General features: G+C 45.5%; 1 protein-coding gene across 5 annotated transcripts in view; it reads right to left on the reverse strand.

Moving 5' to 3' along the window:
• Eef2k (eukaryotic elongation factor 2 kinase) overlaps window positions 1-12,285 on the reverse strand; it is a 65,889-nt gene that overhangs the window by 38,125 nt on the left and 15,479 nt on the right. For all 5 annotated transcript variants that reach the window (XM_070004362.1, XM_070004358.1, XM_070004360.1 and 2 more), the window contains exon 2: window positions 10,250-10,562. In XM_070004362.1, the coding sequence (XP_069860463.1) occupies window positions 10,250-10,492 (243 nt within the window). In that variant the 5' untranslated portion in view covers window positions 10,493-10,562. The remainder of the gene's footprint in view (window positions 1-10,249; window positions 10,563-12,285) is intronic.

Genomic DNA, 12,285 nt, shown 5'->3' on the forward strand with positions numbered 1-12,285 from the left:
GGAAGGAGGAAACATGCCCACCACAAAAGCAGCATGATAACGACCATTCAGGCAGAAGTAATCTAAATGCATCATGAAGGGATTTTTAAAATATGCTACCCATTCAATGGAATAATATTCAGCAATAAAAAGGAATAACAAGCTGGGTGCAGAGGGTTCACACCTGTAATCCTAGCTACTCAAAAGGCTGAGATCTGAGAATCAAGGTTGCAAGCCAGCCTGGGGAAGGAAAATCCAATTAACTAGCAGAAAGAGAGCACCAGCCTTAAGTGGGAAAAATGATGGGAAAACACCTAGGCCTTGAGTTCAAGCCCAAGTTCCATAACACAAAAAGAAAAGAAAACAAACAAACAAACAAAAAAAGGGAATGACAAGGCAGGTATGAGACGGGTATGAGTGGGAAAGAGAGGATGAATGGAATACATTTGTACAAATGTAAAAACCTCATAATGAAACCCCCTATTAAACACACACGTCCTAATAGGAATAAATCTTTAGAACCTCATGCTAAGTGACAGAAGCGCACAACACAACACACATTATATGACTTTATGTATAGGAGATGTAAAAAAGGCAAATTCTTGGAGACAGGAAGCAGATTAAGGAGGAATGAAAACAATAATATTGGTTATAGTGCTGGAATCAGAATTGTATGATTATATGAAAAGCTGCTGATTTGTACACTTTATGTATGTATGTACATTTTGTTTTGTTTTCTGTCAGTCATGTGGCTTGAACTCGGGACCTGGACACTGTCCCTGAGCTCTTTTGCTCAAAGTAAGCATTCTACCACTTCCTGTTTTCTGGTTGTTAGTTGGAGAAAAGATGCTCATGGACTTTTCTGCCCGGCTGGCTTTTGTTGTTGTTACTGTTGTTGGTCATGAGCCTGAACTCTGGGCCTGGGCACTGCCCCTCAGCTCTTTAGCTCATGGCTAGCACTCTACCACTTGGGCCACAGCGCCACTTCCAGCTTTTTCTGCTTATGTGGTGCTGAGGAATCGAACCCAGGGCCTCGTGAATGCAAGGTAAGCACTCTACCACTGAGCCACCTTCCCTGGCCACCCCCCCTCCCCCACTCTGGGCTGGCTTGCCTACTGAGTAGCAGGATTATATATAGGAATGAGCCACCAGCACCTGGTAATGTATTTGTTTAGTACCACTATTGGAGCTTGAACTTAGGGCCTCACATTCTCACTTTGCCTCTTCACTCAAGGCTAGCACTCTACACTTGACCCACACTTCATGTCCAGCCTTTTGACAATAAGAGTTTCATGGACTTTTCAGCCTGGGCTGGCTTCAAACAGTGATCCTCAGATCTCAGCCTCTAAGTAGCTAGGAGTACAGGTGTGAGCCACTGACATCCAGCTGATTTGTACCTTTTAAATGGATAAACTGACCAGGTGCAGTGGCTCACATCTGTAATCCTTCCTACTCAGAAGGCTGAGACCAAGAGAACTGTGGTTTAAGTATAGCAAAGGCAAAAAAGTTAATGAGATCCAAACAACCAACTTATGGGTGTTGTGTATCTTTGTCATCCTAGATATAGTAGGAAGTATAAAATAGGGTGATCATGGTTCAGGATGGGCAGGCAAAAAGAAAGGCCTTATCTGAAAAATAACTAGTGTGAAAAGAGCTGGGAGGGGAGACTCAAGAGTCAGTGCAAGGTCTCTTTCATCTCATCTACCTGTCTGGTTGTCTGCCTCTGTCTACCTATATCTATGATGAAGATTGATCCATTCATCACCATGCTGGGACCAAACCCACAGGCTCAAGCCCCCTGTTACAGATCCATAGCCCAAACCTTACAGCCTTGCAGTCTCCAGTCTCAGGGCATGGGGCCGCACACACACACACTCTCTCTCTCTCTCTCTCTCTCTCTCTGCGCCTCAGGACTGTTGGTTGTGGTCACTGCGTTGTGAAGCCTGGGGCTGCCAGGCTAAGGCCTCCTCAGGCTCTGTGGGCAGGAACACCTTTGCCAGGTTAGTCACAAGGCCAGCCTCTTAATCTCCCATCCTTATCTCATTCCAGAGAACACAGTTCTCTTACCAGTTCCTCCCCACCCTCTGGTTTGGTGACTGAACGCGTGAGTGCAGTGGAAGGTGGCTGGCAGGGAGAGGGGGCAGAGCAGGTGTGCCCGTGCACGGAGTGCGTGGGAGGCACTCATGTTAGCCCAACCTCTCTGAAAGATGACCAGAGACACCCAGCATGTCATTTTTGTTCTTGTGTACTAGATCTTGAACTCAGAGCCTTGCATTCTTGCCTTTTTCTGCTCAAGACTGGTGTTCTACCAATTTAGGCTTTTTACTAGTTAATTGGAAATAAGAGTCTTAGGGACTTTTCTGTCCCAATTGGCTTTGAACAAAGATTCTTAGATCTTAACCTCTAGAATAGCTACGATTACAGGTGTGAACACTAGCACTTGGACAATCCTCAGCATTTAAAGGCAAACTTTTACCTTGGCCATATTACTACGGGGACATTCTTTGGAAAGTGCACACACAATATCTTCCAATGAAATGATATTCAACCACTAAAAACAACAACTAAACCCACTAGTGGTATGCATCAGGCCCTGAATTCCAACTTTACCTCTGAAAACAATAAAAACAAAAGACAAGCATAAGCACAAAAGAAGTAAGACCAGGCTGGGCATTGGTGGCTCATGCCTGCAATCCTAGCTATGCAGGAGGCTAAGATCACAGTTGGAAGCCAGCCCAGGCATGAAAATCTGAGACTGCTATCTCCAATTAACCAGCAAAAAGCCAGAAGTGGAGCTTTGGCTCAAGATGTGGAACACTAGCACTAGCCTTGAGCGAAAAAAGCTCACAGACAGCACCCAGGTCCTGAGTTCAGGCCCCAGGACTTGCATTAAAAAAAAGGGGGGGGGCGGGGGTTGAAGCAAGACCAAGGACTAAAAAAAGCTGCAGTTAGTAACAGAATCAACTCTGGAGCAAGATCTCCTGGGATGGAACACAACCTCACCATTTCCTGGGAGAGCCACTTAAGTTCTCAGAACCTGAGTTTACTGTTGGGCAAAATGCCAGCTGTCAAGGACTTGCTGTACACATTAAGTGAGTTCATGCAAGCAAGGCACGTACTGCAGGGCTGGCCCCGCCCACAGTGCCTGCCACACAAGTTCTAGTTCCTGGCAGCTCCCCGGGGAAGGAAGGGGGGGATAACAGCACAGAACAGGTTTGCAATGTCTGTGGGAGAAACCAAAGGAGGATGACCCCATGCAAATACATGCTCCTGTATGCAAAGGCCCACTTTTCCCACGTTCCACAGAGAGGAAGTACACATGATATGAATTACATGTATATGAATTACATATTATAAAACATACAGTATTTTAAGGTTTGCTTGGAGATATATAGTATTACATATTATATATAATAGTCACATATATATGAATATTTACTACTACTGCTCATAATAGGGGGGAGGAAACAACAGAAATTTCACTCAAAGGGCTATAGTGTAGTTGAGTGGAGGGCATTTGCCTGACACACATGAGATCCTGGGTTCAAACTCCAGTACTGGAGTAGTCATAAGCCAGCTAGATACAATGGCTCCTGCCTATAAATCCTTAGGATTTGAGGATTAAGAGTTGAAGCCAACGGGGCTGGGAAGGTGGCTCAGTGGTAGAGCGCTTGACTTGCCCTGGGTTCGAATCCTCAGCACCACATAAGCAAAAAGAAAAAAGCCGGAAGTGGCGCTGTGGCTCAAGTGGTAGCCTTGAGCTGAAGAGCTGAGGGACAGGGCCTAGTCCCATAGTTCAGGCCCCACGACCGGACTCCGCCCCCCCCACCCCCCCCAAAAAAGAGTTGAAGCCAAGCCTAAGCAGACAAACCCAAGAGACTCTTATCTCCAATTAACCGGCAAAAAGCTGGAAATGGAGGCATAGCTCAAATGGTAGAGTGCCAGCCTTAAGGGAAAAGCTACAGGACAGTACCCATACCTGAGTTCAAGCCCCAGTGTTGACACACCTACACACCTACACACACACACACCTCAAAAAGGGCTGAACTGGCCAGGCGCCTATAATCCCAGCTACTCAGGAGCCAAGATTTGAAACTGCAGTTCAAAGCCAGCCGAGGCTTATCTCCAATTAACTACCAAAAAGAAGTAGAATTTGACTCAAGTGGTAGAGCACCAAGATTGAGCAAAAAAGCTAAGGGATAGCACCTACCCTAAGATTTCAAGCTTCCTTATCAACACACACATACATATACACACAGGGCTAAAAAACTATACCTATTATATGATAACATATATTCACCAAAATTTTTCTTTTTTTGGGGGGGGGTCCGGTCGTGGGGCCTGAACTCTGGGCCTGGGTGCTATCCCTCAGCTCTTCAGCTCAAGGCTAGCGTTCTACCACTTGAGCCACAGCACCACTTCCGGCTTTTTTCTTTTTGCTTATGTGGTGCTGAGGAATCGAACCCAGGGCCTCATGCATGCAAGGCAAGCGCTCTACCACTGAGCCACCTTCCCAGCCCCTACCAAAATTTTTCTTAAAGTGCTTTATATGTGCTGATGTAGAATGAGCCTCAAGATAGTCTCAGGAGACAGTTCTTATAAAATAAAACTTCTCACCTTCTTACTAAATTAAAAACATGTAGCCAGGCACCAGCGACTTATACCTATAATCCTAGCTACTCAGAGGCTGAGATCTGACAAAGTTCAAATCTAGCCTGTTCAAGAAGGTCCATGAGACTCTTCAATTTTGTTGTTGGAGGTAATCTTAGGGCTCGAATTCAGGACCTGAGCAGGGTCACTGTCCCTGAGCTTTTTTGTTCAAGGCTAGTGCTCTACCACTTTAAGCCGCATGGCTACTTCCATTTTTCTGATGGTTAACTATCAGTAAGAGTCTCAGAGACTTTCCTGCCCAGGCTGGCTTTCAACTGCAATCCTCAGATCTTAGCCTTCTAAGTAGTTGGTATTACAGGTGTGAGGCACCATTGCCAGGATACCTTGAGACTAATCTCCAATTAACCACCAAAAAGCCACAAGCAGAGCTGTGGCTCAAGTGGCACAGTGTTTGCCTTAAGCAAAATAGCTCAAAAACAGCACCCAGGCCCCAAGTTCAAGCCCCAGGACCGGCATAAAACAGCAAACAAACAAAAACCATATAAGCTACATATGCTTATCTAGAAAATGCAGAAATGACAGAGATATATAAAAAGAATTCTAATTGTAGCCAAAGGCAATCCCTGTGAGTGGTGGTGAGCTTCCTCAGAGGCTGGCCTTCTACATGAACACACGTATATTTGTATAACACACATGCACATTTCATGTGCATGCACACAAGTGCAGATTTGTGCACATGCATGCAAATATTTGTATTGCTATACATACGCACACACGTGTATATGTGCCAGTATATATGTGTAGGCATGGCACATGTATGCTAATTATCCCCCGAATTCTACACCAGAGTGCCAGAAACGTCTGCAGACTAAGAGGCCTCCCCTGTAATTTACACATACCCACATATCAGTTGAAAGACATTACAGACAGAGGTGGGAAAAGGGGAGCTGTTCCAGAGCCCCAAGGCCATGGGAAGGGTGAACACAGCCCAGAAGAGCTGTGTTATAACTCTGCCTTATAGAAGACATGACTTTAGAGGAAAGATTTTTTTGTCAATTGGTTTGTGTGGATTCTTCATACAAGTAACACATACTCTGTAGGGATGTGTGTGTGTGTGTGTGTGTGTGTGTGTGTGATCACCAAATCCCTCCTTTAAGTTTTGCTATGCAACTACTTATATTCATTTATATTTAACAAATACGAGTATATTTTCATGTTTGTGAGTATATGTTATGTCAATATATAAAATATACATTGATAAGTTGAACCACAGCTCTACTCTAGCTTTCTGGGTAGTGTAGTGGAGATAGTCTCATAGACTTTCCTGCGTGGGCTGGCTTTGAACCTCAATCTTCAGATCTCAACCTCCTGAGTAGCTAAGATTACAGGCAAGAGCCACTGGTACCTGGCTCATAAGATGGATATGTGTGTGTATGTGTGTGTGTGTGTGTGTGTGTGTGTACCAATTCCAGCTTGTGTGTGTGTACACCAATTGTGTGTGTGTGTGTGTGTGTGTGTGTGTGTGTGTACCAATTCCAGCTTGTGTGTGTGTGTACACCAATTCCAGCTTTTTCTGTTTACGTGGTACTGAGGAATCGAACCCAGGGCTTCATGCATGCTAGGCAAGCACTCTACCACTAAGCCTCATTCCCAGCCCCCGGGCCTTGTGCTTTTATATGGCTTTTTCCATTTAAGGCTGACACTCTACTACCATTTGAGTCCACAATTTCACTTCTGGCTACTTGTGGATTAATTGCAGATAAGAGTCTCACGAGCTGGACTGCTGGTGGCTCAAGCCTGTAATCCTAGCTACTCAGGAGGCTGAGATCTGACGATTGTGGTTCAAAAGCCAGCCCAGGCAGGAAAGTCTGAGACTCTTATCTCCAATTAACCACCAGAAAACCACAAGTGGTGCTGTGTCTCAAGTGGTAGTGTTCGCCTTGAGCCGAAGAGCTCAGGGACAGTACCCAGGCCCAGAGTTCAAGACCCACAACTCACAAAAAAAAAAAAAAAAGTCTCACAGATATATCTACCCAGGCTAGCCTTGACCTGCCATCCTCAGTTCTCAGCACTCTGAGTAGCTAGGAGTATAAGCATGAGCTACCAGCCCCCAAAGCCTTTTTAAATTTCTTTTTTGGGGGGGTCCAGTCGTGGGGCCTGAAATCTGGGCCTGGGCACTGTCCCTCAGCTCTTCAGCTTAAGGCTAGCACTCTACCACTTGAGCCACAGCGCCACTTCCAGCTTTTTTCTTTTTGTTTATGTGGTGCTGAGGAATCGAACCCAGGGCCTCTTGCATGCAAGGCAAGCACTCTACCACTGAGCCACCTTCCAGCCCTTTAATTTTTTTTCTACCTTTGTTGGTGATCATGGGGCCTGAACTATGGGTCTGGGCACTGTCCCTCAGCGATTCAGCTCAAGGCTCCTGCTCTACCACTTGAGCCACAGCACTACTTCCGGCTTTTTCAGCTTATGTGGTGCTGAGAAATTGAACCCAGGGCCTCATGCATGCAAGGCAAGCACTCTACCATTGAGCCACCTTCCCTGCCCTTAATTTTTTTTTTTAAGTTTATTTTTTTTTTCTTTTTGCTTATGTGGTGCTGAGGAATCGAACCCAGGGCCTCATGCATGCAAGGCAAGTGCTCTACCCCTGAGCCACCTTCCCAGCCCCCCTGCCCTTAATTTTTATTATTATCTTTAAGTAGTTGTACAAAGAAGTTCCCATTCTACAAAATAGTATATGAATACAAGGTGTGTGACAACACTGTCACCCATTGCTCCTAACCCATCGCCCTTAATTTTTTTTTTTTTTTTTTTTTTGTCTGTCGTGGGGCTTGAACTCTGGGCCTGGTCGCTGTCCTTCAGCTCTTCAGCTCAAGGCGAGCGCTCTACCACCTGAGCTACAGCGCCACTTCCAATTTTCTGGTGGTTTTTATTGGAGATAGGAGTCTCATGGTCTCTCCTGCCCGGGCAGGCTTTGAACCACGATCCTCAGATCTCAGCCTCCTGAGTAGCTAGGATTACAGGCGTGAGCCACCAGCGCCCGGCTTCACCCTTAATTTTAATAGCTAACTTTTTTTTTTTTTTAAACCTATTATGGACCAACACTGTGTCAAGGGGTTTTCACACAGCATTTCCTCAGACACATATACAACATACACAGTTTATTTTATTATTCCTTTTATTTTATTTGCTTATTATTTTTTACATTACTGAGGGTCAAACCTGGGGTTTCCTGCATATAAAACAAGCACTCTAGCACTAAGTCCTACCTATAGACCCTGAAATATTTATAGGCACTCTCCAGTCACATAGAATGGCTTCTTTTTTGTTTGGTTTAATTTGTACCAGTCCTGGGGCTTGAACTCAGGGTCTAAATGGTAGCATTCGACCACTTGAACTACAGTTCACTTTCACCTCTTTGGTGGTTAATTGGAGAGAAGGGTCTCATGAATTTTTCTCCTCAGGCTGGCTTCAAACCTTGGTCCTCAGATCTCAGCCTCTTGCTTAGTTAGAATTACAAGTATGAGCCGGGCGCTGGTGGCTCACGCCTGTAATCCTAGCTACTCAGGAGGCTGAGATCTGAGGATCGCGGTTCAAAGCCAGCCCGGGCAAGAGAGACCGTGAGACTCCTATCTCCAATAAACCACCAGAAAACCGGAAGTGGCGCTGTAGCTCAAGTGGTAGAGCACTCGCCTTGAGCTGAAGAGCTGAGGGACAGCGCCCAAGCCCAGAGTTCAAGCCCCACGACCGACCAAAAAAACAAACAAACAAACAAACAAAAAAGAATTACAAGTATGAGCCACTGGTGCCCAACCAAGATCATTATACTTGTTTTAGAGTAAATTCAATATCCTGTCAGGACCATGTCTGTCACTTAAAAAGACCCTTCCTGTCATGCTCAGGGACAGAACCTCAGCCTGAGTTCAAGTTCCAGGACCAGCACATGCACACACACACTGCCGCCCTCCTGATGGACAGCTGAGCTGTCTGAACATCTCTCCTTCCCACGACTCCCCCCACCCCCATTCCCAAGGCTGGGAGTTCCTTACAAAGCTTCTTCAGGAAGGGAAGTGATATAAATTGCATCCAACCCCTTCAGGGCACCCCCCCCAACCCCAGAGGAGACCTACAAGGCTATTTCTGGAGCTGCCTGCCTGAGTTAGGCTAGATCTCTGTCCTGAAAGGAAAAAAAAAAAGTTACACAGTCATCCCTGAAAACAAAATTATTGATTTGCTAAGTACAGACTAATTTTGAAATTATAAAAGAATGGTTTTAATTTCAAATCCCAAACGCCAATAGAACTTTTGCTTATAGTGTTAACAGATACTTGATGTTTGAAATCATCAGTTAAATAACAGCAGCATTGCTACCTTACTTTAAATTTTACCTTTTTCTTTGTTTTGCACTGGTACTGGGGCTTGAATTTAGGGCCTTGAACTCACTCAGCTTTATTTTGCTCAAAGCTGGACCTCTACTACTTGAGCCACACTTCCAATTCTGACTTTTTTCTGGCTAACTGGAAATGAGGGTCTCTTAAATTTGAGTGACTTAACTGAGATCCTTGGATTTCAACCTCCTGAATAGCTAGAATTTCAGGCACTAGCTCTCCATGCTTGGCTCTGACTAATTTCCTCCCTTCCTTCCTTCCTTCCTTCCGTCCTTCCTTCCTTCCTTCCTTCCTTCCTTCCTTCCTTCCTTCCCTTATTATTCTTTCTTTCTTTTTTTGGTCAGGCATGGGGCTTGAACTATGGGCCTGGGTGCTGTCCCTCAGGTTTTCAACTCAAGGCAAACACTCTACCACTTGAGCCACAGCGCCATTTCTGGCTTTTTCTTTTATGTGGTGCTGAGGAATCGAACCCAGGGCCTCATGCATGCAAGGCAAGTACTCTACCACTGCGCTACCTTCCCAGCCCCCTCTTTTTTAAAAAATAAATAAATTGCTAACTATAAGCAACTGATATGCTCACCAATTTTGTCAGTGTACATAAACCCACATTCAAGAGTAGTATGTTCATAGTGTGCAATGTTCTCCAATGTTTTCTATTTCTGTTCTGTTCCATGACTGTAAAAGAACCTGGATAGGCTGGACACTGGTGGCTCACACTTGTAATCCTAGTAATTCAAAACACTGAGATCTGAGGATTATGGATCAAAGCCAGCCTGAGCACAAAAGCCTTTGAGAAAAGCCTCTTTTCTCAAATTAACTACCAAAAAAGCCAGAAGTGGAGCTGTAGCTCAAGTGGTAGAGTGCTAGCCTTGAATGAAAAAGCTCATGCCAGTAATTCTAGCTACTCAGTAGGCTGAGAACTGAGGAAAGCCAATAGAAGCCAAGGAAAGGCCATGAGACTCTATCTCCAATTAACCACCTGAAAACTGGATGTGGAGCTGTTGCTCAAATTGCTAGAGCACTAGCCTTGAGCAAAGTGCTCAGGGACAGCACCAAGGCCCTGAGTTCAAGCTAGGACCAGCACAAAAAAAAAAGCTAGACAAGTAAGTCTCACTGACAAGTTCTGAATATATATGGAAAACATCCCTTTAAGGGAGAGGGGGATACAGACTCCTCCCAGGTTAGCAGGTGAAACCTGACTCCAACCAGTAAACATCAGCCATCTTGGCAGGTGAGGTGGGTGCTGGGCAGGGACAGGGGTATTTACTCACCTTGAAGTGGAAGGAGCTGGCCGGGGACTCGCAGGAACCATTCTGCTCGCTTTTCCTTAGGCTGTAGAAGTTATCAACCTTAGAGTTGGCATTCTGGTTGGACCTGGGATCCTCAGTGATGGGGCAGATGAAGTAACCATCCTCATCATCGCTGTCCAAATCAGAGTCTCCATCTCGGCCCACTTGGGAGGTCCGGCCGCCACCGACGCCTTCCAGGCGGAAGATAAGGTCTTCGTCTGCCATGTTCCAGGGGTAGCCCAGGGATGCGTGGTCCAGCCAGAGTTACTGGGCAACTGCGGCAGTAAGGAAGATCCTGGGAGGAAGCAGAGCCAGGCATGGGTGCTGGCACCCCAAATGAGAGCAGCAGGGCACCTCAAGACATGCAGCAGCTCACTAGTGATAGCAAGAACCACACCCGCAGAGCAAAACCTAGAGCTATCTTTCAGGGAGCAGCAGACAGCATGCATTTGGGACACTTTAATAAATGTTCTAACCAGTTAAGCCAGTAGTTCCACTTCTAAGATCTATAGGATTGGAAATGGGAGGAGCAGAAATGTCTTGGGCTTGAACTCTGAGCTTAGGTGCTGTCCCTGAACTCCTTTTGCTCTAGGCTAGCACTCTACCACTTTTGTTTTTGTTTTTGTTTTTGAGTCTGGTCATGGGGCCTGAACTCTGGGTCTGGGCGCTATCCCTCAGCTCTTCAGCTCAAGGCTAGCACTCTACCACTTGAGCCACAGCGCCACTTCCGGCTTTTTTCTTTTTGCTTATGTGGTGCTGAGGAATCGAACCCAGGGCCTCAGGCATGCAAGGCAAGCGCTCTACCACTGAGCCACCTTCCCAGCCCCCACTCTACCACTTTTAAACCACAGCACCCTTCCAGTTTTTTGGCAGTTAACTGGAAATAAGAGTCTCATGGACTTTTCTGCCCACGCTGGCTTTGAATCACAATCCTCAGATCTCAGCCTCCGGAGTAGCTAGGATTACAGGCGTGAGCCACTGGCGCATAGCCAGAAATGCCTCTTAAGCAACCACAATGTTCCTTTTAGGACATAAATTAGACCAACATTTCTCTGTTTAATATCCTCCAGGAACTTTTTATTTTTATATATGTATATAATTTTTTTTGGGGGGGGGGGTCCGGTCGTGGGGCCTGAACTCTGGGCTTGGGCGCTGTCCCTCAGCTCTTCAGCTCAAGGCTAACGTTCTACTGCTTGAGCCACAATGTCACTTCCGGCTTTTTTTTCCCTGCTTATGTGGTGCTGAGGAATCGAACCCAGGGCCTCATGCATGCAAGGCAAATGTTCTACCACTGAGCCACCTTCCCAGCCCTGTATATAATTTTTATTCTATATATTTACATAATATGCTTATTATATACTATATATTTTATAACATGTACTTATACATATACATATATATACTTTATATACATTATATAGTATATATACACACACTTTATTTATTTTATTTGTCCTAGTCCTGGGGCTTTAACTCAGGTCCTTGGTGGTTTTCTTGAGCTTTTTTTACTCAAGGCTGTCACAATACAAGTTGAGCCACAGCTCCACTTCTGGCTTTGCTGGAGATAAGAGTCTCATGGACTTTCCTGCCTGGGCTGGCTTTGAATCGTGATCCCAAAGTCTTAGCCTCCCGAGTAGCTAGAATTATAGGCATGAGGCAGCAGTGCCCAGCTCCTTTTATATTCCCAATAGCATCCAACACCTTATGAAGGCTGGAAAAGCAGCGCTCACTTGGCCCTATGCCCATTCTCTCCTAGCCTTGGCTGTCGTCCAGGGACAACTGTTTATACCTGTGGAACTGTGAACACTTCAAATGTATTCCTACCCCAGGGCCTTTGTATTTCCAGTTCCCTAGGCCTGAAACAACCTTCCTATCATTATAGGGTTCTTTCTCACCACTGAGATCCCAACTCAAAAGTCTAAATCTGAGTCCCCCCAAATCAAGAGCCACCGGCCGAAATGCATGCCTAAAGACTTCTTAGTATTTTCTTTCTTGCCTTCTTTTTCTTTTATTTCTTC

This window comes from Dipodomys merriami, unplaced genomic scaffold, assembly GCF_024711535.1.
Source record: "Dipodomys merriami isolate MVZ:Mamm:240054 unplaced genomic scaffold, mDipMer1.0.p SCAF_62, whole genome shotgun sequence".
NCBI classification, from domain to species: Eukaryota; Metazoa; Chordata; class Mammalia; order Rodentia; family Heteromyidae; genus Dipodomys; species Dipodomys merriami.